Genomic DNA, 25,336 nt, shown 5'->3' with positions numbered 1-25,336 from the left:
AGCAGATGGAGACAAAGTTTTACTGACAATGCTGCTTAACCACATGTGCTACCTGAAGTTCCTCAGTATTTCTCTGTCTCCATCAGATGATAGATGGGTGCAAACCTGCAGCTCTGCAACTGAGACAATTTTTTTCTTTTTAAGTCTTCCTCCTGGGGTTTTTTTTGAATCCTAAAGGGTTCTTCCCTGTCTGGTTGAGGCGGGTGAGCTGGGGGTTGGTGACCCTTGTGTGTGCTCGACCCATGCACCCATGGGGTATAAATCTGGTGGTCCAGATCCCTCCCTTCATGAGGCCGCTTAGGCGCCTTCAGGCTCCAGTTACATTTTTTTGTCTGAGACAGCCTTTTTTTTTTTTTTTGTAGGATTCTGTCTCTGAGTAGTTTTCAGTAAAGTTAAAAAAAAAACCCAAAAAAACAAAAAAAAACAAAACCAATTTGCAGCTCTGCTGGCTGAGCGGCTCCCTCCTCAGGTTTCTAAGTGGTAGGTTTATTTTCTCGGGGGGGGGGGGGGGGGTTTCAGCAGCTCCTCAGTTTTTAAGTGATAGCTTTGTTTCTCCTTTTTAGTCACTGAACGTTCAGTGATGGGCTGCGGATCACTCTGCCACGCGTGCAGCTCCACGCGGTCACAGCTCAGCAGACTCGGTCTGTGTGCCGTGTGTTCGGAGGGAGGGGAAGGCTGTCCGACCGTCCATCTGCCAGGGTCCTCCGCTGCTGTTCCGCCGGGGCGCTGATCAGGATGCTGAATCCTTTCCGATCAGCATGGGATTGGTGGCTATCTTGGATTTGCATTCGGCTGTTCCCGCACTGCTGGGGGGGGGGGGGGGGGGCGGGGAGGGAATGCTCCTCCATGTTTGTCGCCAAAGGGTTCTGTCTCTGACCCCGATTGGGGGGGCCTTTGAGGAGGTAATAACTCCCATGCTGCCACTTTCTGGTTCCTTGCCTGTGAAGGCTGGAACTGTGAGGCCTTTTTCTGCAGATTTTGTGCTGCTGCTGCACAAGGCTTATGTAGCCAGGCAGCTTGTGCGGCCAGGAAGCCGCAGTCCCTTATGGCCTAGCCTACAGGGGGGCGTATGTTAGACCCAAAACAGGTTCGTTCTGGGCGAAATCGTGTTACTCTGGTACTGAGGCCATCGGGTCTCCCCTGGGTTCTGGTGCAGTGTGGAGGGGTGAATCTGATGAGTCTGTCGAGGCTCCCATAGAGGTGGAGGAGTCTCAGGGCCAGGATGTTCCAGGGGATCCGGTAGTTCATGTGGCCGAAGATGAGTATCCAAGGGATGGTATGGTGATCCTGGTGCCCGAAGGGGATGACCTGAAGTTTAAACATAGTTTTAGGAAGGAAAAGCTTGACACCTTGCTGCCGCTGGCCTTTCAGGTTCTTGGGGTTAAGATCCAACAGGAGGACTCCGATTTGGATGGGGCGGATCCGGTCCTTGATGGGATGCGAGGTCCCCCCACGGTCTTCCCGTATCTCAAGTCTGTACAGAAAATGGTAGAAGCGGAATGGGGTATTCACGATTCCGGTTTAAAGGTGGGAAGGGCCAAGGCGTGGCTTTATCCGTTACCTGAACAGGTGTTGGAGCTTTTTGCTCTCCCTCAGGTCAATGCGGCGGTTTTGGCGGTTATGAAGAGGATGACCATCCTGCTGGTAGGGTCCACGACGTTGAAGGATGTTCAGGATTGTAAGTTAGAAGTACACCTCGAGGATTTTTGAAGTCTCGGCCCTGGGGTTATGTGTGGCTGTTTGTACTAATTTTTTACAACCAGCATGTCTCCATTGGGTGTAGCAGTCGCAAGAGAACCTGCCATCCTCTGGCGAGGAGGCAGATAGGGCTGAGAGAACTGAGGCGGCAGTTGCTTATGGTGTGGATGCTCTATATGATTTGGTTTGAACCTCGTCTTGCATTATGGTGTCTAAGGTTTCCGCCAGAAGGTTGCTCTGACTGCAAAACTGCGCAACGCATGTCTCCTCCAAGGTGCAGTTAGGTTCGCTGCCTTTTAAAGGTCAACTCTTATTTGGAGAGGATCTTGAGCAATTGATGCAGTCTCTTGGGGAGAATAAAGTCCTCAGTTTGCCGGAGGATAAACCTAAGGGCAAGCGGTTTTTTCAGACACGTTCTCGTTTTCGGTTGGATAGGAGGGCCCAGCCATCAAGATCTGTGTCCGGGTCTCAAAGGCAGGGGGCAGTCCAAGGGTCAATCCTTTCAGGGAGCTCGAAGACCATTCTGAGGTGCCACCGGGGGAAGTGCTTCCGGTTTTAAGTCCTCACAATGAGGCAAGGCTGGTCTACTCCATTTCCATTATAGGAGGTCGCCTGGCAAGTTTTTACGGGGAGTGGGCCAGTATTGCTCAGGATCAGTGGGTTCTCAGTGTGGTAAGGGATGGTTACATTTTACAATTTGCTTGGCCCACCCGCAAGTTGTTTCTAATTTCCCTGTGCGGCTCCTTAGAGAAACAAGCAATAGTTCGAGAGACACTAGACCATCTGTGTCACCTGGGGGTGGTGGTCCCAGTTCCCTGAGAACAAGGTTCCAAACAAGGAAGGAACTTTCCGCCCCATTTTAGATTTGAAGAATGTAAATGCAGCACTCAGGGGTCCGTGTTTCAGGATGGAACCCTGAGGTCTGTGATTGCGGCGGTTCTCAAAGGGGAGTTTCTAGCATGTCTGGATTTTACACAGGCCTATCTGCACATCCCCATTCATCAGACCTCACAGCGCTTTCTGTGGTTCATGATTCTGGGACATTTTCAGTTTCAGACTCTGCACTTTGGTTTGGCCACAGTGCCACGCATCTTCACCAAGGTGATGGTGGTGGTAGCGGCAGCGCTCCGGAAGGAAGGAATTCTGGTGCATCCATATCTGGACGACTGGCTTATCAGGGCAAAGTCGGAGGTTCTTTGTCGCCAGTCGGTTCAAAGGGTTCTCGAGGTACTCTAGTCCCTAGGTTGGGTTGTGAATGTAGCGAAGAGTGTGTCACCGACGCGGTCCCTGGAATATCTTGGATCTTGGTTTGACACCCTTGTCGGCTAGGTATACCTCTCAGAGAAGTTCTGAAGCTGCAGGAGCAGATTTGGCAGTTGTTGCAGTTACTGGTGCCCAAGGTATGGGACTGTTTACAAGTTCTGGGCTCTATGGCCTCAACCATGGAATTAGTACTGTGGGCTTTTGCTCACGTGAGACCACTTCAGAGAGCGCTTTTGTCTCGGTGGAAGTCTGTCTCAGAGGAGTTTCAGATTCCAAATCCTCTGGAGGGAGTCGCTTGGGAGAGTTTTTCCTGGTGGCTTCTAACTTCCAATCTGGTCTGGGGTGTGGACCTCGAAGTTCTGGACTGGGTAGTATTTACTACCGATGCCAGTCTCTCTGGTTGGGGAGCAGTATGTCAGCACCATTCAGCTCAGGGTAGCTGGTCCAGGAAAGAGTCTGTATGGTCTATCAACCAGCTAGAGACCAGAGCGGTCCGCTTAGCCTTACAGGAGTTTTTACCGTTGGTGAGAGGTTGGTCAGTGAGGGTCCTCTCGGACAGTGTGACGACAGTAGCTTATATCAATCAGGGTGGAACCAAGAATCAAGGAGTAGCCCAGGAGGCACAGGCGGTAGTTCGGTGGACAGAGCAGCACCTGGAGCGAATAGCGGCAACCCACATAGCCGAGGTCGAAAACGATAGATCCTGGTGTGTGGGAATAGTCGCAGTCCGCGATGCAACTCATTCGCAAGCAGTGGGGCTCCCCCCATATAGACCTAATGGTGACTTGTCAGAATGCCAAGTCCTCTCGTTTTTTCAGTCGGAGGTGAGAGCACAGGGCAGAGGGAGTCGATGATCTGGTTCTCCCATGGCCACGGGGGTATACTGCTTTGTCTTTCCTCCCTGGCCGCTCGTGGGAAAGGTTTTGTCGCATAGAAAAGCATCAGGGAGAAGTAGTTTTGGTGGCACCGGCGTGGCCGGTCCATGGTTCACTGATCTGGTCAACTTTGGCGGTGGACGGACCAATTCGCTTGGGTCATCTGAAGGGTCTTCTGCGTCAGGGACCCAAATTTTCTGACCAGGCTGTTCGCTTTTGTCTGGCGGCATGGCTTTTGAGAGGCGGCGTTTGAGACGTATCCAGAGGCGGTTATTACTACGTTGTTGCAAGTCAGGAGAAAGTCCACTAATATTTCTTATGTATGGGTATGGAAAGTTTTTGAGTCCTGGTGCTCCACCAAAGGTGTTCATCTTCTCCAGTTGTCAGTTTCTGACATTTTGTCTTTTTTGCAAGAAGGTTTTGCCAGAGGCTTGTCTCTCAGTTCACTTAAAGTGCATGTGGCAGCTCTAGGTTGTGTTCGTGGCAAGATAGATGGTTCCTCTATTTTGGCATATCTGTACATTATTTGGGTCCTTAGGGGTACAAAGAATTTGGGTCCTTCACTTCGAAGGGTTTGTCTGTCCTGGGATCTTAATCTGGTCCTTAGGGGACTGTGAGGCTCCTTTTGAACCTCTCCGGAGAGTGATGTTGAAGGACTTAACTCTCAAGGTTGTTTTTCTGGTGGCCATATGTTTGACTAGGAGAGTGTCTGAGCTGCAGGCTTTATCTTGTCGTGATCCATTCCTTCAGATTTCAGATTTGGGAGTCTCGCTGAGGACAGTACCTTCTTTTTTACCAAAGGTGGTTTCGGCATTCCACGTGAATCAAACAGTGGAGCTTCCAGCCTTTCCCACAGTGGAAGCGTCTGCACTGCATGTGAGAGAGCTAAAATTGTTAGATGTGAGAAGAGCTTTATTGAGGTACCTCAAGGTAACGAATGACTTCAGGAGGTCAGATCACCTTTTTGTTCTGTGGAGCAGTCCGAAGAGGAGTTTTCAGGCTTCTAAGGCTACTATTGCCCATTGGCTTAAGGAGGCTATTGGTTCCACTTACATTATTAGAGGTCGTCTGTTCTGGAGGGATTGCAGGCGGCCTCATGGGCGGAGTTGCAACTTGTTTCTCCACAGGAGATTTGCAGGGCTTGGAAGTCGCTACATACTGTTGCTAGACACTATCATCTGGATGTGGGACATACAGGTTCCCCATCTTTTGGCGAAAGTGTTCTGCAAGCAGGACTCTCCCGATCCCACCCTGAGTAGGGAGCTTTGGTACATCCCAGGAGTCTGGACTGATCCGGGTACGTACAGGGAAAGGAAAATTGGTTCTTACCTGCTAATTTTTGTTCCTGAACTGAGGAATTGCATGTAGCATGTGTGATTAAGTAGCAGGGTCAGTAAAACTTTCTTTGTCTCCATCTGCTGGAAAGGAGGCAAAACCCAGGAGTCTGGACTGATCCGTGGTACTACAGGAATGAAAATTAGCAGGTAAGAACCAATTTTCCTTTCCTATATCTGGGTTTGCTGAAAATGTTTCAGTGCTGTCTAGCATGCAGTTAAACTTGAATGTGATTACCAACCAGAAACCAGTGCATGGCAAAATGTTTAAAAACAGAGAATTTTTTTCAGTTGGGAATAGTAAAGAAATGTTGAGTAGAACCCAGTATGAGAAAATACAAAAATGGTGTGTCTCTTGATCTTTTAAAAACTTGTCAGATACATGACCTAACCTATTGCATTTTTTCACTGTATCCTTGTAAAAATAAAAATAAAACACTTTTCTACTTCTTGGAAGTTTATTTACCAATAATAATGTTGATGGTCTTTTTTTTATGATTGATTTAAAGCCAGATTAGGTCATTGGTCCAGTAAGACATTTTTGATTTGTTTTTATCCATGGATTTCTACTATGGATATTAAAATCTATCCAAGCTTCTGTGCAGTTCCTAGCATTTCCTCCCTCTTGGCCAAGTAATAGTCCTGCGGCCAAGAGAGCAGGTTGTTTTTTGGACGATCCGGAGGTGTTGCTGTAAGAGCAGTATTTTTGATGCAGCCCTTCTCTGAGTCTGAGTGAATATTTTCCATGCTAACTGGAAATGTATGTATATAAGGATTTTTTTCATTAATTTCATGAGGGAAGTAATTGTAGAATCTTCTCTGTGTTTCCCTTTCAGTAGCTGCTGTTATAGAACACTATATCGTATTAGATTTGAACAGCGAATTTTATGTTATCTTGGTTTGGGAATGTTCTTTGCCATAGAGTTGAAACCCTCTTTATACCAAAGGATTTTAGAATAGTTCCATCATCTTTTGTGTTGCCTAACTTATGCAATGGATTTTTTATTCTGGTAGGAGACTCTACAGGTGGATGAAGATGACAGGCCCGAGCTGGTTTGGTGGAAGTGCAAGAAGTGGGCCCTGCACATTGTTACCCGTCTTTTTGAACGGTAATCAGCTGTTAAAGCCAGTTAATTTGTGTTCAGTCACATTTACTTGGCCCCCATTACAACTATCTGAATAGGGCACGAAAACTGTAGGTTTCATCAGAATTTCAGGAGCAAACCTGAAATTGTGAGAGAACCTGATTTTGAAGTTTCATTAAAGAAATTGAGTGCATTGAGTTTTCCTTTTTAACATTGTATGGTAATCTTTTATTTTGCCACAGGATGCTCCATTGATATTGTTTTCTTGTCAGGTGTAACCTGACAAGTTTTCCTAAAATCTTATAGTTAAGAGAACAAAATATTCTGTCAGAAAAATACAACTGGCATATTGGGATTGCTCACACAAACCATTTTATTAATGCTTCTTGCTTTTCAAACCTTTTCCAGATAGCATGACCTAGGCAATACAAGTTCCCTTGCTGGCCAAGGGCTGTGGTGGGAGGGGGAGGTCTCCTCTCTAATTAAGCTTCAGAACTACTCTTATTCTAGAAAGGATTGTTAGCATAACAGTAATTGCCTTTCCTCTCTTCCTGAGAACATTGCGTTCAAGGAGAGCTCAAGACTTTCCAGACCCAGACTGCAACCCATATAATCTCTCTGCTGCAATGCTACAGCCATGTCACCGCATTTTAAAGCATAGGTGCCAGCTCGGTGGGTGCTTGAGTACCCCAATATTAAGAAAACTCCCTTGCTTTGTCCAGGGAAGGGTCATTTTTGTTGTTTAGCACCCCAATCATTTTTTTAAGTTGACTCCCATGTTCTAACATCCTGACAGACAACATTCTTTCTCAGTGTGTCATCTACTAGATAAATGAGGCTTGACCGACGTGCCGTACATGCGCAGTAGGGAGCAGCTCTACTGCGCATGCGCGGCACAAAGAACTCTGCCCGACGTTCCGCGAGAGAGCACGTCGGTCTGAGCGGCGGACACGGCATTTTGCGGCGGTATGTCAGCATCTGTCGAGCTAGCAACAGCGAGCAGCGGTGAAAGCTGAGCGACAGGCGGGCAAGCAACGAGCACGGTGGTCAGGCGCTCCAAGAAAAGGCTCCTCAGACATGTTAACAGCCTGAGCCTGGCCCTCCATTGCCGGGGAAGGGGGGAGGGAGTAGGAAGGTAGGGACGGCGACGGAGGGACAGGCTCAGGCTGTTAACATGCTGCAGTTCCGTCAGCAAATGCCTCCTCCTTTAGCCTGGTCCCTCCCAGCTGGCCCTGTAGAAGAGAAAAATAGGGAGGGAAGGAGGGCTGAGGGAGAGGGAAGGGGTTGTGGATGAGGTGATAGTGGAAGGAAAGGGAAGATGAGGGGATGGAAGGAAAAGGGATGAGTGAGTAAGTGGGAGAAGGGTAAGATGTGCAGAAGAGAAAAAGAGGGAGTGGGGAAGGGGATGTGGATGAGTTGGGAGGGGATGAGAGTGAGGGAAGGGATTGAGAGAGGGTGGGGAGTGACTGAGAGAAGGGGAGGTGAGGGAAGGGGGAGGGAGTGGGAGGGAGAATGAGGGGGGGTGAGAGTGAGGGAAGAGGATATGACTGAACAAGTGGGAAGGGTAAGAAGTTCTGGAGAAGAGAAAAAAGAGTGGAGGAAGGCTGGGAGAGGGAAGGGGTTGCAGATGAGGTGAGAGAGCATGGAAGGAAAAGGGAAGTTGTGGAGAACAGAGCGGCTCTAACCATGCCGGTCTGACTGATGGAATCTCGCCCGTTTTAACGGGCTTAACGGCTAGTATGTATATAAAACAGGAATATCACACACATTTATTTAACATTTCAAACTAATGTAAGCATCTATGCAAGCATGGGAAGAAAAACTGTAATGAAAATATAGCAAATGAAAGGGGTTTTTTTTAAATTTGTATTTTATTCAGAAACACAAACCTTAGTAATATATCATACAAGAAGTTATGCAAAATAGTGTTTCCAAGTTTTACAATGAGAAAACAAAATACACTTGATACAAATATCAAATTGTATGCATACACCCTCCTTGAAGACTCACACTCAGGAAGGTAATTTCCACTATTGCCCAGTCCTAATCAACCAGAAAATACATGAAAATAGCAAATGAGCAAAAAGAGAGAGTCTCAATATTCTTATTCAAAAAGAAAGGGTACCTTATTTTCTTTAGGTGCTATGCAACAACAGAAGACACTTGCCTGTGTCGTGGTAGGTCACTACTGCGATCCAGGCTGAAAACTGAAGAAAATAAGGTACCAGGAAGGTATAAGGATAGGATGCAGGGGAAGTGAGTTGGTGAGGGGCCCCTAGAAAATATACATTTAAGTATCATTTGATGGAAAGGGGGGAGGGGCAAAGGGTGAGACTGGACCTGAGGGCAGTGCAGCAATATCAGTCCAGCACAGCTGAGCTTTGGACCTATCATGGGGGACTTTATGTCCAGTTTGCTTACAAACTTTTTTTTAAGGCTTACCATACTACCTGGCTATATCTTTTTTTTTTTTTTTTTTTTAAATATGGCTGGTTAAGACTGACAACTTTATAACAGGTGATAATCAAAATTTGGCCAGTTAGGTTTAAAGTTAACTGACTACAGTTAGCTGGATAATTTTATCAGGGATATTCATTGGGACATTTATCCCACTGAATATCCAGGACAAGTTATCCAGTAACTTTAGCTGGATAACTTCTGCTCAACATCATACTGAATATGTCCCCCAATATGTATATATGTGTTTTTGAAGCAGACTTTTAATTTTTTTCCTCTGCAGGTCTAACCTTTAACTTTTTTTTTTTTTTTTTTTAGGTACGGAAGTCCTGGAAATGTGACAAAAGAATATTTTGAATTTTCAGAATTTTTTTTGAAAACATATGCTGTTGGAATTCAGCAGGTAGCTGGTTTTACTTCTGTCAGGGGAGAGGAGTGTGTGTGTGTTTCTTCATGTGTAGCCTTCTTAAAGGCAAGAGCACATTAACAGCAGCATTACTTCCCACTTTAAATTAAGGTGGGAGAGAGAAAGTTTATTTTTTCCTTCAGATGTGAAAAGCAATTTCAGCCTAACAGTTTTAGATTTGAAGATTTTCTTCCCATTTCATTAACTGGTTCAAACCACATAGAAATAGCAGGATTGTGATGTGGAATCTTCAGACATGTTGGAATACAAAAGAAGAGGAAGTGACTTACACTATTTTAGTTAAATACTCTGAATACATTTCTATTATAAAATTGCAAGGGGCTTCAGGAGAACATTGTGGTACATCTATGCATGCACACGCATGCAGAGATCTGTACTTGGACCAGTGCTTTTCAATGGTCTGGAAAGGAATATGACGAATGCGGTAATAAAATTTGCAGATGATACAAAATTATTCAGAGTAGTTAAATCACAAGTGGATTGTGGTAAATTGCAGGAGGACCTTGCAAGACTGGAAGATTGGGCATCCAAATGGCAGATGAAATTTAATGTGGACAAGTCAAGGTGATGCACATAGGGGAAAAATAGTCCATGCTGTAGTTACACGATGTTAGGATCCATATTAGGAGTTACCACCCAGGAAAAAGATCTAGGTGTCATAATGGAGTGGCTATGAACCAGGAGACCAGGGTTCAAGTCCCACTGTTGCTCCTTGTGACCTTGGGCAATTCGCTTTACCCTCCATTGCCTCAGGTACAAACAGACTATAAGCCTTCTCCGGGGAGGGAAATACCTATGGTACCTGAATGTAATCTGCTAAAAAAAATAAAAAAAAGTGCAAAAAGTCAAATAGAAAAATCTAAATAAATAAACAAACAGTAAATAATACATTGAAATTGTCAGCTCAGTGTGCTGTGGCAGTCAAAAAAGCAAACAATGTTAGGAATTATTTGGAAGGGAAAGGTGAATAAAACAGAAAGTGTCATAATGCCTCTGTATCGCTCCATGGTGAGACCACACCTTGAGAACTGTGTACAATTCTGGTCGCCGCATCTCAAAAAACATATAGTTGCGATGGAAAAGGTACAGAGAAGGGCAACCAAAATGATAAAGAGAATGGAACAGCTCCCCTATGAGGAAAGGCTAAAGAGGTTCGGGCTGTTCAGCTTGGAGAAGAGGCAGCTGAGGAGTTATGATGGAGGTCTTTAAAATCATGAGAGGTGTAGAAACAGGTAAATGTGAATCGGTTATTTACTCTTTCGGATAATAGAAGGAATAGGGGGTACTCCATGAAGTTAGCAAGTAGCACATTTAAAACTCATTGGAGAAAATTATTTCTCACTCAACACACAATTAAGCTCTGGAATTTGTTGCCAGAGGATGTGGTTAGTGCAGTTGGGTTTAAAAAAGGTTTGGATAAGTTCTTGGAGGAGATGTCCATTAACTGCTATTAATCAATTTGTCTTAGAGAATAGCCACTGCTATTACTAGCATCAGTAGCATGGGATCTACTTAGTTTTTTTGGTATTTGCCCTGGTACTTGTAGCCTGGATTGGCCACAGTTGGAAACAGGATGCTGGGCTTGATGGACCCTTGGTTTGACTCAGTATGGTAATTTCTTATGTTCTTATGAGTGAACTAGGATGAGTGAAAGGATCGGGGGGGGGGGGAGTAGAGGAAGTGAAGGACAGAGAATGAAAGATCAAAGGGACTTTGATCTTTGGAGTATGATTGGTGGGAGGAGGGAGGGCTATGGAAGAAGGGAAGGAAGTCATGGTCATTAAGGTCAATTCCTGGTGATCGGATTTTAGAGCCCATGATACAGGGTTCCAGCTCCCAGCCTCTGGATTGTTGCTGCAATGAGCAGGCTGGGAATAGCAGGAAGATGGATCTATTAAAATTGGGGAAAAAACCCTAGGTCATTGTGAATGAAGGCTCACAATGCTAGATCACATCCCTTGCATTTATTAAGTTGTAAGAAAAGGGGGAAAGAAAGACCTGTGAGGCTTACAATCAAATAGTAATAATAACATGGATTTATGTAATTTTTCATTGTTTTGGTTTTTTTTTTTGTTGCCCTGGCATTACTTAACAAGGATTACCTGTTTTTCAGGGCTACTAGGTGGCTTATTCTATCAGAATGTTAATGTTCACCTAATATATAAACTAATCAATTGAGTGTCTGAAGGGTGGAATATAAATCAAATAATATTTTTTCATGATTTTATAGAAGCAGGTGACACAGAGGGGGTTATATGTACTATATAGAAGTATCATGCTTTATGGCATGTGGGATCATTATATTTCGGGCTGTTTCATATTGTAATGGCTAGAGCCCAGCTTTGAACTAGAGACCCTGACTTTACTGACCACTTGAGCAAGTCATGTAACCAATCTGTGTGCAGACTTGGACTGTTAGTTTATTATGTCGCTGCCCCGACCCTTATGTGAGTTAACTGTCCATATATCGATGAAGCTGTAGGCTTGTACAGAGAGTGGTGATAGAATAAGGAAACTTTGCTGCTTTCTAGCCTACTTAGCCTAGTGCTTTAGAGATCTGGCTTGGACTCTGGGCTCCTGGACTGACTAGGTTAGGGGTATTGGGGATTGTGTAGAAAGGAAAAAAGAGAGAAGCTTTGCAAGAGAGAGAAATTGAAAATATGGTATTAAAAAAAAAACTACAGCAAGATTTATTCAGAGGTTAGTGTTTAATGTAAAAGATACTTTACTATTAATTTTTTAAAAATGTTTGCTCCAAAATAAATGAAAATGAAGTCAGGAGGTTGTAATTATAAAAAACAAAAAAATCTGGCATATACCAGGCTGAGGGCTCTGTGGGGCTTAACATGCTGTCAGTCAGTTCTGCACTTCGATGCAGCCAACTGCACAACCTTAGAGGTAGATCTTCAAAAAGTAAGCTGGATTTTATAAGATACGCGCGTAGCTTATAAAATCCGGGGTCGGCGCGCGCAAGGGGGTGCACATTTGTGCAACCTGCGCACGCCAAGCCCAGCGCGGCCTGCCTGTTCCCTCTAAACCCCCCCCCCTACCTTTGTCGGCCAGCAGCCCCCCGCTCCGTCCTCGGTCCCGGGGGCTGGTCTGGAGGCCTCGACCACGCCCCCAAAACGCAGCACGCCCCCGGACACTCCCCCTCCCGCCCCTTTTCGAAAGCCCCGGGACTTACGCGCACCTTTTAAAATCCACCCCTTAGGGTTTAGGTGATGATGTTGGTTCCTTAGTCCTGCATGCTGCTCCAGTGTTGCAGATCTGACCCCTTGAGGTTCGAGAGCAACTTTAAAAAAATAAATAATAATTAAAAAAAAAAAACGTTTCTGTGCAATCTAAAAAGAAAAACTGCTCAGTGCCCCAGTATTTTCAGAAGTGCTCGGTCACCTTGCTGCCCTGGAAGCTTCTTGCTTAACAGGTTGTACCAGTCCAGCATTGACTTTATATTTATTTATTTCCTTTTGATTTTCCGCCTTTACTAGGAAAGGCATAATGCAGGTTATAGAGAAAGATGTGAGCTGCAATACATATGTCTGGGAGAGGGGACATAAGAATATGAAATTGGAATTGAACGAAGCAAAACGGCAATTCATGGTGTATGCTGATTTCATAGTATAGGGAGGATACCTAACAGTAATACATGTTACTCAGTACTATGTGTGGACTTACTTATTTTTTGATTTTGTATACCGAAGTCAAAGTTTCTAAGTGGATTACAAATATTGTCATTCATAAATAACAGATAATAAACAAGTGAATGTAAAATAAAAACTATAAGAAAAAAATTAAAAATATAAAAGCGCCCAAGTTAAATACAGACAAAAACCTTAAAAGAAAAATAAAATTATAACAGCTACAGGCCCCATTAAAACTAAATAGCAACTTGCCCACCTTTAAAATTGTCACATATTTAAACTGAGCACTTAACTGTAAAGATTGTGTCAAATGCCTGCTGAAACTAAAATCCATTTAGCATCTTCCTAAATTGTAAAAATGAAGGTTCCTCCTTGCTGTCAGCTGTTTCGTGGTATGTTCATACTGTAAAGAATGTGTTGGGGTCACTAGCAAGGAGAAGGGGGGAAGGGCATGGCCAGTCGGAAATTCCAAGGATTTCCTAATAGCTCAGCTAAGGAAGTTGTTCCTTTAGCTCAATGATAGAGTTCTTGCTATTGTGTCAGGGGGATGCCGATACAACCCCAGGATCCTCAGGAAGAAAAGTAGAGCTGTGGTAACAAGGAATGTCCATGCTGGTAGTGGTGAATGTGGAAACCTGGTTGTGCATCTGTGTGTTAATTTGCATATTATTTTTTGTTCTTGCAGGTACTGTTGAAAATACTAGACCAGTACAGGCAGAAACAGTATATTGCCTCCCGTGTTCTACAGCAGACATTAAACTATCTGAACCAGGGAGTTATTCATTCTGTAACTTGGAAACAGATGAAGCCACATATACAGGTGAGTCCAAGAATTCTGACCTGGAATGTTTTGGTGAAATTTATCTGCAGATGAGTTTGTGTTAGGAACTTTTAATTGCTTTGACATGAACCATTAAGTCATTTTTGTGTTTGTATTCTATTTAGATATTTTATATGACCATAAACTGGCTCTAAATCACTAAAAATTAGCTAGACTGATTTAATCCCTTTATTGTCAATGCATGTGACCACAGGGCTTGTGTGGCATTTTTTTGGAACTATTATTTTCTGAAACTGCACAAAATAGGGGTCTTAAAAATAAGTGATGTATTTTTCCTTCCCAAAGACTTATAAACTATGATCCCTCTTCAGCTAGAATAATTGTAAAGTTACACTGCTGTTCAATAATAAGTTGCTAATTTAAGGAGTTTATAAATGAAAGAAAACATTTGCGAGCCTCGGCTACTGGAAGATAGGAGTAAAAGATCTCAGCGTCCCTCCCCCAGAAGAACCAAGGGAAGAGGATCGCAGTGCTTTAGACCCTACAGGAACTCAGTTCCAGGCACCTCGTCCCTCCAGAAGGTCCCAGCCCTTTCGGAACTGACAGACCAAGAGAGGAGCAGGCCCGGGGCCAGGCTCCAGCCGTGCTCCACAATGAGAATGGGCCGACCAATCCACAGGAAGAGGCGATACGGGGGGGGGGGGGGGTCAACTTGCCCTCTTCTACCAGAGATAGGTCCAGATAACGTCGGACAAATGGGTACGAAGTATCATTCAAGAAGGTTACTCTCTGGAGTTCCGCTGCATCCCTCGAGACAAATTTATGATGTCAAACTGCCACTCCCACACCAAGAGACTGGCAGTGGAAACCACTCTAACAAGACTACTCAGCCTGAAGGCAATAACTCCAGTTCCCACGCCCCAACAAAAGACTGGGTGCTATTCCATCTGTTTTATTGTTCCCAAGAAGGAAGGATCTTTCCGGCTCATCTTGGATCTCAAGAATGTCAACCGCCATCTGTGGATACTACATTTCCACATGGAAACTCTTCGATCCATCATAATGGCAATACAACCAGGAGAGTTTGTAACCTCCCTGGACCTCTCCGAAGCCTACCTTCACATTCCAGTCCATCAGGACCATCAGCGTTTTCTACGCTTTGCGATACTGGGTCACCATTACCAGTTCTGAGCGCTACCTTTCAGCCTAGCAGTCGCCCCCAGAATATTCTCCAAAATGATGGTGGTCATGGCAGCAACACTAAGGAAGGAAGGGATCTTGGTACACCCTTACTGGGAAGACTGACTGATCAGGGCAAAGTCTTAGGAAGAGAGCCGGCAGGTGACCAGCAGAGTCAAGACTCTACTGCAGGAACTCGGTTGGGTTGTGAACACGGGCAAGAGCAGTCTGCAGCTCTCTCAATCTCTAGAGTACCTGGGGACACCGTTTCCTCCCTCCCTCGAGGAGAAGGAAACTGATGGAGCAATTACAACGATTGATGGCCAATGCACACCCCAAGGTATGGAACTATCTTCAAGTCCTCGGCCTCATGGCATCAACCCTGGAGGTCGTCCCGTAGGCCAGGGCCCATAAGCGACCGCTCCAGCTCTTCTTACTGTCACGATGGAATCCACTGTCCCAGGAATACTCAGTTCACCTCCAACTACCAGCAGAGGTACGTTCTCAGCTCCAGTGGTGCCTACAGGAAGACCACCTAAGTAGAGGAGTAAGCCTATCCCCACTGAACTGGCCCTTGCTCACCACAGATGCGAGGGTGAGGAGCCCACTGTCAGGAACTGATGGCCCAGAGACAATGGAACAAGGAAGAGGCGGAATGGAACATAAACCGCCTGAAAGCTCGAGCAGTCAGACTAGCGTGCCTGCAATTTAGCCACAGACTCCGAGGCAAAGCGATTCGAGTAATGTCGGACAACTCTACAATGGTTGCATACATCAACCGTCAGGGAGGAACCAGGAGCCAGCAGGTGTCTCTGGAGATAGACCCTCTCATGGCATGGGCGGAGATAAAAACCTACAAGGGATCTCGGCCTCCCACATCGCAGGAAAAGACAACATCTCAGCAGACTTCCTCAGCAGAGAGAGCCTAGACCCAGGAGAATGGACGCTATCGACCACAGCCTTCCAACTGATAGTAAATCTCTGGGACCTCCCAGCCATGGATCTACTGACCACCCGTCTCAGTGCTCAAGTCCCCAGGGTCTTCAGCCGCAGACGAGAGCCACACTCCCAAGAGTTCGATGCTCTCGTCCAGACTTGGCCAGAGGAAGGCTTTCTGTATGCCTTCCCCCCATGGCTGCTACTGGGCAAGGTCATCCACAAGATAGAACATCAGAAGGGATTAGTTCTGCTAGTGGCTCCGGATTGGCCAAGATGACCATGGTATGCAGGCATGCAAAGACTCCTGCGGGGAACCCTCTGTGCCTACCTCCACACAGGGATCTTCTCCGGCAGGGCTGATTCTCCATGAAGATCCATCTCGATTCTCCTTGAGAGGACTCGCCTGAAGAAGCGCGGTTACTCAAAGGCCGTGATTGACACCCTGCTGTGAGCGTGCAAGTTCTCCACATCCCTGTCATACATACGGATCTGGAGAGTATTTATTTATTTATTTAAAAACTTTTCTATACCGTCATTTAGTAATGTACCATCACAACGGTTTACATTTAGGCACGAAAAGGTTTGGTTTCTAGGTTATCCATAGTGCCAATATTTACGGTTACATAGATCAATAATATAATCTAAATGACAGGTGGGATGAGGTTACCAATTATATGATTGTCAGGATAATCATATATGTGTATTCTGTTTCCATTTAATATTTAATTATGAGTAAATAAAATAAAATAATTCTACTTTATGTATATATAGGTGACTTTCAGCTGGAAGTATTTGTTGCTGTTATTCAACGCTCTCATTGTGAAATGCTTTTTTGAATAGCCAAGTTTTTAGGCTTTAGTCCTGGTGCGAGGACTGCAGGATATTCCCATGGACAGCCAAGATTCCCATGATTCTGGAGTTCCTACAGGATAGTATGAAGAAGGGGTTGTCACTCAACTCCCTCAAGGTCCAAGTAGCCGCACTGTCCTGCTTCAGAGCCGAAGTCGATGGTATCCGACTATCAACACATCCGGATTTGTCCCACTTCCTGAAAGAGGTTAAATAATTCCAACCACCCCTAAAATGGCCGGTACCTCTATGGAATCTCAATCTAGTATTAGACTTCCTACACATGGGTCTGTCACTATGCCTCTTAACATTGAAGACTGTATTCCTGGTGGCAATATGTTCAGCCCGTCGCATCTCCGAACTACAGGCACTATCCTGTCGAGAACCGTTCCTTAGGTTCACGCCTGGAACCATACAGCTGCGCACCATCCCCTCCTTCCTACCGAAAGTGGTTTCCGAGATTCACTTGAAGCAAACCATCTCACTACCATCTCTGGATGAACATAAGGACTTGGCGAAGAAGGCATGAGTCTTCCATCTAAATGTCGACAGATTCCTAGTGTGGTACCTGGAAAGATTGGAACCGGTGCGCAAAACGGATCGCTTGTTCGTTCTTCACAGCGGGAAGAAACAAGGAGAAGCGGCTTTGCGGGCAACCATAACCTGCTGGATCAAAGAAGTAATCAAGGCAGCCTACATAGAGGCAGGAAAGCCCTTACCACTACAGGTTGACTCATTCTACGAGGGCACAGACAGTTTCTTGGGTAGAAACCAAGCTGCTGTCGCCCGCCGAGATCTGTCGGGTGGCTACGTAGTCCTCCATACACACCTTCTCCAGGTTCTACCACCTGGATGTTCAAGCCCAAGAAGATGCAGCCTTCGCAAGGGCAGTACTAAGTGGGCCACGGGCAGCCTTCCGCCCTGTCCGGGAGTAGCTTTTTTACATCCCACTGGTCCTGAATCCATCTGGCTACATGCTAGGAAATGGAGAAATTACTTACCTGATAATTTCATTTTCCTTAGTATAGACAGATGGATTCAGCATCCCACCCAATACTCTGCCCAGCTGCAGCTGTTCTTTAGATGTTGAATCTTACTCAAATGCTTCAGGGTGGTATTAGGAGAGGTTTATGAGGATGATGAACACAACTACATCCTGATTTATTTATATCTTTAGTATCGGGAGAGGCTTATTAAGTGAAGTAAAATCCAAGAACTGTAATGTTTGGGTGGATAGACATAAATATTAAATCTATACATAGATATCAAACTACTGTAGGTCTATATTTCTGTATAAATACTGGCACTGATTCTCTGATAAAAACATAGTAACATAGTAATGACTGCAGAAAAAGACCAATTTCCTAGCATGTAGCCAAATGGACTCAGGACCAATGGGTTATGTGCTCCCCTGCTAGCAGATGGAGATGGAGTCAAGTTTCAAAGCTGATGTCCTAATGAAATTTGTTGGAATATCTTTCTTTATTCTTAGCAGTAAATTTAAAAATAGTAATTAAAAAAGAAAGAACCACATATTTGTATATAAAAAAAAAAATTCCAACCATTCATACTACACATTCATACTACCATTAACCCAACATTTCTAGTATATTGTCAGGTGAATAATGTACTAGTAGTATGAATGTGTGTGTGTATATATATATATATATATATATATATCTACCTTATAAATGGGCTCTGACCGACGGCCCGCAAAAGCGCAGTAGAGAGCAACTCTACCGTGCATACGCGAGTGAGAGAGCACGTCGGTCAGAGCGGAGCAGTGCCGGGAGGAAATGGAGCTGTGTGTGAGGGCTGCGGTGAGGCATGCACGAGAGAGATACCTGCGGCTCTGATGAACGGCGAGAGAGCACATGGGTCAGAGCGGAGCGGCGCCGGGAGGAAATGGAGCCGTGTGAGGGCTTTGGTGAGGCACACGAGAGAGCGAGAGACCCGCGGCTCTGACAGATGTGCATGCAAGGGGAGTGCAAAGGAACAGAGAGTGGAGGGGGAAGAGGATAGTAAGAAGAAAGGGGAGGGCCAGAGGAGGAGGAATGGGAGAATAAGGAAGAGAAGGGTGCTGGGCAGGTAAGGAGCAGTGAGGGAAAGGGGAGTCTAATGGAAGAATGAGGGGAGAGGAGGGCTGCAGGGGCAGACCAGCGGGTGATAGAATGGGAAGGGGCTGCAGGAGAGGACCTGTGGAAGAAAGGAGGAACATTGGGAGAATGAGAGATGAGGAGCAGCAGTGGGAAGGTGGGAGGGGGTTGGGGAGATGGGGCAGCAAGACAGTAAGAGGGGAGGGGAGCTGGAGGAGGGAACATTGGGTGCAAAGGGAGAGAGGATGGAGGGGGGAAGAGGATAGTAAGAGGAAAGGGGAGGGCCAGAGGAGGAGGAGGAGTGGGAGAATAAGGAAGAGAAGGGGTGCTGGGCAGGTGAGGAGCAGTGAGGGAAAGGGGAGTCTAATGGAAGAATGAGGAGAGAGGAGGGCTGCAGGGGCAGACCAGCGGGTGATAGAATGGGAAGGGGCTGCAGGAGAGGACCTGTGGAAGAAAGGAGGAACATTGGGAGAATGAGAGATGAGGAGGAGCAGTGGGAAAGTGAGAGGGGGAGGGGGTTGGGGAGAGGGGAGCTGGAGGAAGGAGCATTGGGTGCAAGGGGAGGGCAAAGGGAGAGAGGGTGGAGGGGGAAGAGTACACATCCTGACACCTCCACACACAACACTTAGCTGGCATTTGGAACAAACATCTCGCCCGTTTTAACGGGCTTAACGGCTTGTATATATATAGTTTAAACAACGCCAGACAGTTCACATGTACTTACATATAATCCTCCCAAACATTAATATAAAAATCTAAATATGAGGATAAACAGTTCTTTTTCATCCTAGAAACATTTTCCAATTTTTACTTCATATTCACATTAGTAAAACCACATCACAATATATTCCTGCTAGAATATTTGCACATTCCAGCCTTCTTATAATTCAATCAGTGCAACATATACCAGTAGAATCACCCCGATATTTTCATAAAGCCCAATATTCTTTCACATTATCCAGTATTTCTCAATCTTCAAGGCTAAAACCTTCCTGTTGCAAAACGTCCATACTCTCGCAGCTGTAACTGAAATCTTCAAGGCTAGCTGAACTTATTCAATCTTAAAAATAAAAGCACATTATAACCTCAGTATTCTTATACATACCAACCCATAATCCCTATATCCACCCTTCAAAATAATCAAAATATTTAAAATTACATCTTAAAATTTTTGCAGGTACAAGTTACTCACTATCACCTTTCCAGAAGTCCGTTTACACTTCTCCTCAGATCTTTACTCAGTATTTCTCTACCTCAACAGATTTGAAAAACATATCGAAGAAACTTATAAAATCATTTTACATCGCATATTTCCATTTAAAATAGAAAGAAAACCCATAGCACAGAGCTTACCAAAAAAGTGCTGTTTTACACCAACGCCTTCACCCTTAGCATGGCACCATTTCTGGCTGCTTCAAAATTTCAACTTGAGGCATAAAACGCCGCGGCTGCGCCGTGGACTTTAACCACCCTTAATCCCATCCAGGTCCTTAGTCCCCATCAATCACCTGTATAGCCACACCTCCCCCCAACCCGGGAACTTCAAAACCCCCACTCTCCATGATTTCTAAATCAAAATCTTTTTAAATACATCATTACTTATCCATATTATTTAGTGAATTTTTCAGCTTCTACAATTCTCACCATCGGGTCAAACATATCACTTCCATCTTAATACGTTGTAAAATCACCACCAACTCCCATTTCTGAACCCATATTGTTCTTATTCACTTTTTGTCCTTTCATCTCACCAAGTTATCTTCCCTTACGGATCCAAAACAAGGTAATACCACACTCATCAATTGCCCCTCTAATACCACAGGACAACATACTCTGAGGTCTGAGGTCACTAGACCTCAGAGCACCCTACAAAAAAAGAAATTTCTTTTTACTTTTAAAAGCATTTAAGAAAATTGCCTCGGGGTTGTGTGCATAAAAGTACGCACAAAAGCAGTTCCACATGTACTTTTACACACACATGAAAGAGTCATTCCAGGGAGCAGAGTTTGGGCTGGGATAGCATTTACGTGATTACTTGAGATTTTCAAAAGTATATGCGTAAATCTGCTGACTCATATTTACACCTGCTAACAAGCAGGCGTAGATGCGTGCATGTATGCTACGCTGCATTTTGCACAAACATACACTTTTTCAAATCAGACATGCATATAAGTCCACTTTGAAAATTCTGTCTAAAGTCTGTGTACTTTCTATATGCAGACTTTACAGTAAAGCATGCTATTTTTTGCTGGTTGACAATTATGAATGTTACTTATGTAAACCGTTGTGATCATTTTATGGAATGACAGTATATAAAATCTTTAAATAAATAAATATAAAATTATCCTCATTGTGTGTGTGTACAGAATATTTTTTTTAGATTTAATGCTGAGCTAATTGAAAGCAATTTTTGACAATATTGCTGTGTAAAAAAATAGAACCGTATGTGTTTCTTTTTGTAAAGTTTATTGGTGGAGCTGCCTGAAAAAGATAGAATGAAATGAAACTGCTTTGTGTGCTCCAAAGGTAATGTCAGAAAATGCATGAAGAACACTAATGTGATGATAGAAGCCTAAGCGAGCACATTCTTAAAGGATATGTTACATGCTTTGGGGGTCTGTTTTCTTAGACTTGGCTTTTTTTCTTCTTAGGGTATATCTGAGGAGGTGATTTTCCCTCTCATGTGTTACAAAGATGAAGATGAGGAGCTGTGGCAAGAAGACCCTTATGAGTATATTCGCATGAAATTCGGTAAGCAATTGTGTTGCTCCATTGTGACACCTTTATAGTCAGCATAGTAGCACCTCCATTTACTTATCATAAAAGTGGGGTAGATAAATAGATGCTTTCAAAGTATATTAACAATATTTCATTTGAAATAAAATAAGTAGAATTGGGAAACATGGAGGTCTTATTGGTCTGGTTTGTTTTAACTACCAACCATATTGTCTAAAGAATTTTTTTTTTTAATTTAATTTTTTTTTGCTAATAATGCTTTTTTAGCATTCGGATAGGTGGATCCACAACCAGTGGGTTATGCACTTCTACCAGCAGATGGAGACAGAGCAAAGCTGACGTCATGGTATATATATACCCCTGCACCGACATCAGCCTGCCAGAATTCTCCATCTCCAGCAGATGGTGGATGTGCTTCTCCCTACTGGGGATTGCTTAAAAAAGGAGAAAAGAAGGAGGAAATTAATTCGCCCCGCTCTTCTGGGGTGATACCTTATGGTCCCTCTCTGTCGAGTTTTCCTGACGTGATATCTTTGAATCCTTCACTCAGATGAGTGCCTTGGTCTGGTAGCTGGTTTTGGACGGCATAGACTTAGCTGTAAAAATAAATAAATAAATAAATAAACAAGCTGAAAGGCAAGAGATGCAGGTCGCCGAGCACAGCGGTGAAGGTCTATGCCCTCTTTCCCCACAGCTGGAGACAGACACTGTACTCGGCCGAGTCAGGCTGAGCTCTGGTTAAAAAAAAAAAAAAAAAAAGAGAGAAGGGGGAGTTGATTTTAGGGAGTCATCTCCCCTCCAGTCTCTATGCTTGGTACACTGATCCAAAGTCCTTTCCCGCCTCCGGGAGAGCTTGGGAATTCATGCAGCTTGGCAGGTTGAGCAGCCTTCTGGGCTAGACCCCATCAAGCTTTGATTGTTTGCTGCATGGTAGGCCCTGGCAGCATTTACATGCTTTTTTCTGTGCATAAGACTTCCCTCTTCAGGTTTGTTGGTTCGCACTTACGTGCCCGGCTATGGTCTAGTTGTATGCCTAGCTGGGTGCTCAGTTGGGTGCATAGGGATGCCTAGCTGGATGCTCAGTTGTGCACGTAGGAGTGCCTAGGTGGACGCACAGTGTGGTACACTTAAGGATGCCTAGGCAGGCGCTCAAGTTGCATATGGAGTGAGCGCTCAGGTAGGCACTCAGTTGAGCGTCTACCTGAATGATATATTAGGCACCTAATTTTTGAGTGCCTATTTTTTCTAGCGCCTATTGCAAGCACAGCTGGGCGCACAGTTCCTGTTCATACCATGGCTCAGTCCAGACAAGTGAGTTTATGCATCCCTACTAGCAGATGGAGGCAGAGAACAAAACTTTGAGTCACTGTTACATAACCGAAAGTGTCACCTGCAGTCCCTAAATATTGACCTATACCCAAGCCAAGATGTCTGTTAACAAACTCTCAATAAATGATAGGGAAAACAGAGAATCAAAGTTGGAGCCCCTTGGAACTAGGCCCTCTTGACTTAACACAAAACACATACCAAACTATGTACACCTTTCTCATTAATCTATCACATACCAGTCCAGCAACATCCGGAAGCAAGGAAGTCTTTCGAAACATGGGGACGGGTCTCTGGACTGATCTGTGGTACTTCATAAACAAAAATTAGTAAGGAAGAACCAATTTTCCTTTCTTGTTCGTATCCTGGATCAGTCTAGCCAAGTGGGATGTACCAAAGCCCCTTTATTCTGCGCTGGAAATTGAAAGACCCGCGCGAAACACTTTACTCAAAAGTAGTCTATTCTGGTGCCCGCACATCCAAGCGGTAATGTCTGGTAAAAGTGTGAAGAGAAGACCACATTGCCGCTTGACAAATCTGCGGAGAAAGCAGTTGATACTCCACCCAAGAGGTTGCCTTTGCCCTAATGGAATGTGCTCTCAACCCCTCCGGCACTGACCGGCCCTTACAGATGTAAACCGAACCATCGTGCAATAGTGCCCTTGGAACCCTTATTTCCTGTCTTTGCTCCACTAAACAGGACAAACAGATAATCAAATCTCCAAAAGGCATTCGTCACCTTAAGATATCTCAAAAGAATTCGGTGCACATCCAATAAGTGAAACTCCCTTGCCATCGGATCATCGGCTGCCAAATTCGGAAAGGCTGGTGATTCAACAACCTGGTTAAGGCGAAAAGAGGACACCACCTAGGCAAAAAGGAAGGAACCGTACGTAAAGAAACTCCATCCTCCAAAAAATGCAGGAAAGGGTCCCTACACGACATCGCTTACAGCTGAGATATTTGCCTAGCCGAACAGATAGCCACCAGGAAAACAGCATTCAGGGTTAAATCTTTTACCGATGCCCTCCATATCAGTTCAAAGGGAGGACCACACAGACCTCTAAGCACTAAATTAAGGTTCCCAGTTGGAGAAATCCTCCACACCAGATGATGCAGATTTTTCGCCCTCCCCTTAAGGAAACGTGATACTTCAGGAATGAAAATTGGCAGGTAAGAACCAATTTTTCTTTCTAAAATGCCTGTTGGAGCATACTGGAAATTCTATGGCACCGATAGCAAAGATGCTTAAGCGCCTTAACCTTTGTGCTGCTTGCCATATTTGGGCATCCCAACCTGGCACTTCCTGGTTTTGGCATGGACCCCTCTATCTTTTCTTGGGTGGAATTTTTCAAGGGCTGCAGTCCTTTCTTCAGGCACAGTCCTTGGCCCCGGCCACTCCTAACGGCTGCAGTTTCCTGTGTATCTGGTGCTACGGATAAGTGTCGGAGTACGTTTAGATCTGCTGTGGGTTACACCAATAGGGACCCGGATGGCATGGATGATGAAGCCGATCCTTGCTCCTTGGAGGAGGGTAAAATTTCTCCAAGGCTGGAGACGTATAGAATTATTTGGCGTTCATGCCTAGAGATGCGTTACCGGCTCTGAATTCCCAGACGTTGAAGATACTGGGTGTACCAGGGACTGATTCCTTGTCTGAGCCAAAGAAAGATCTCATTTTGATTTCTTGGCATAAAGCCTCATGTTTCTTCCCTATTATGGAGGCTATTCAAAAATTGATTGATCTTAAATGGGGTGCCCTGGAAACAAATTTTAAGGGAATGAGCCTTGGAAGGGCTGTACTCCCTGAATCTAGCTGCGAGAGAGCAATTGCACGTCTGAAAGTGGAAGTGCTTGTATGAGATTTCTCCAAGCGGACGATTATTCCCGCAGGCCATCCTTAAGCATGCCTTGAAGCGGTGGCAATGAATTTACAGATAGCTTCTTTTGCTCCTAGTGGCTCGCTCTTATTTCAGGAAGTCAATGAATTTGGTATGAATTCCAGAGCAGTGATGGAACTGGCAGACGCCTTTTTGGCAGATGCGGGCTGCGATCTGGTCCATACTTCGGGCGCTATGGCTCAGGAATTGGTTGGCTGATGCAATCTCAAAGTCTAATCTTACGAAATTTCCCTTTAAAGGATCATTCTTATTTCAAGTTAGCTGAAAAAAAAAAAGACCAATAAGTGGGGTGAGTCCCAGGTTCCTTGGTTACCAGAGGATAAGAAGCAGATGCCGCGCTCCTTCAGCACGAGAGGTCGAGCTAGGGGTTTGATGCACTCTGTACAGAGGAGTGGCTTCTCAGAGGATTCTGCTTTTGGGCATGTCTCAGTTTTTTCATCCCAGGCAGCCTGGAATGGGTGCAGGCTCAGGTAGTGTACCTCCCTGAGCATCTCAGTGCAGGTGTACCAACCCATCCCTGGGAACAGGAGATAGGGGGGTCATCTGTCTCTCTTTTTTTTTTCGCCTTAACCAGGTTGTTGAACCACCATCCTTTTATTGGAAGTGGATTGTGATCACGTCAAACCAGTAGGTTCTGCAGGTGACAAGAGATGGCTACGTTCTGGAGTTTCTCAGTGTCCCTTGAGACGTTTTCATGGTGTCTCCCTGCAACTCTCCACAGAAAAGACAAGCAGTGGAGTGTACGCTGA

General features: G+C 44.9%; 1 protein-coding gene across 2 annotated transcripts in view; it reads left to right on the top strand.

Moving 5' to 3' along the window:
• Positions 1 to 25,336, top strand: part of IPO8 (importin 8) — a 285,959-nt gene that overhangs the window by 130,972 nt on the left and 129,651 nt on the right. For both annotated transcript variants that reach the window (XR_003856437.1, XM_029600000.1), the window contains exons 7-10: positions 6,185 to 6,279; positions 9,031 to 9,115; positions 13,466 to 13,600; positions 21,276 to 21,375. Coding sequence is in view for 1 of the 2 variants with exons in the window: in XM_029600000.1 (XP_029455860.1) it covers positions 6,185 to 6,279; positions 9,031 to 9,115; positions 13,466 to 13,600; positions 21,276 to 21,375 (415 nt within the window). In the remaining variant the exon portion in view is untranslated. The remainder of the gene's footprint in view (positions 1 to 6,184; positions 6,280 to 9,030; positions 9,116 to 13,465; positions 13,601 to 21,275; positions 21,376 to 25,336) is intronic.

This window comes from Rhinatrema bivittatum, chromosome 4 (genome assembly GCF_901001135.1).
Source record: "Rhinatrema bivittatum chromosome 4, aRhiBiv1.1, whole genome shotgun sequence".
In the NCBI taxonomy this organism is placed as follows: domain Eukaryota; kingdom Metazoa; phylum Chordata; class Amphibia; order Gymnophiona; family Rhinatrematidae; genus Rhinatrema; species Rhinatrema bivittatum.
Note: the sequence above shows the minus strand (reverse complement) of the source record. Positions and strands in the feature narration are given on the sequence as shown.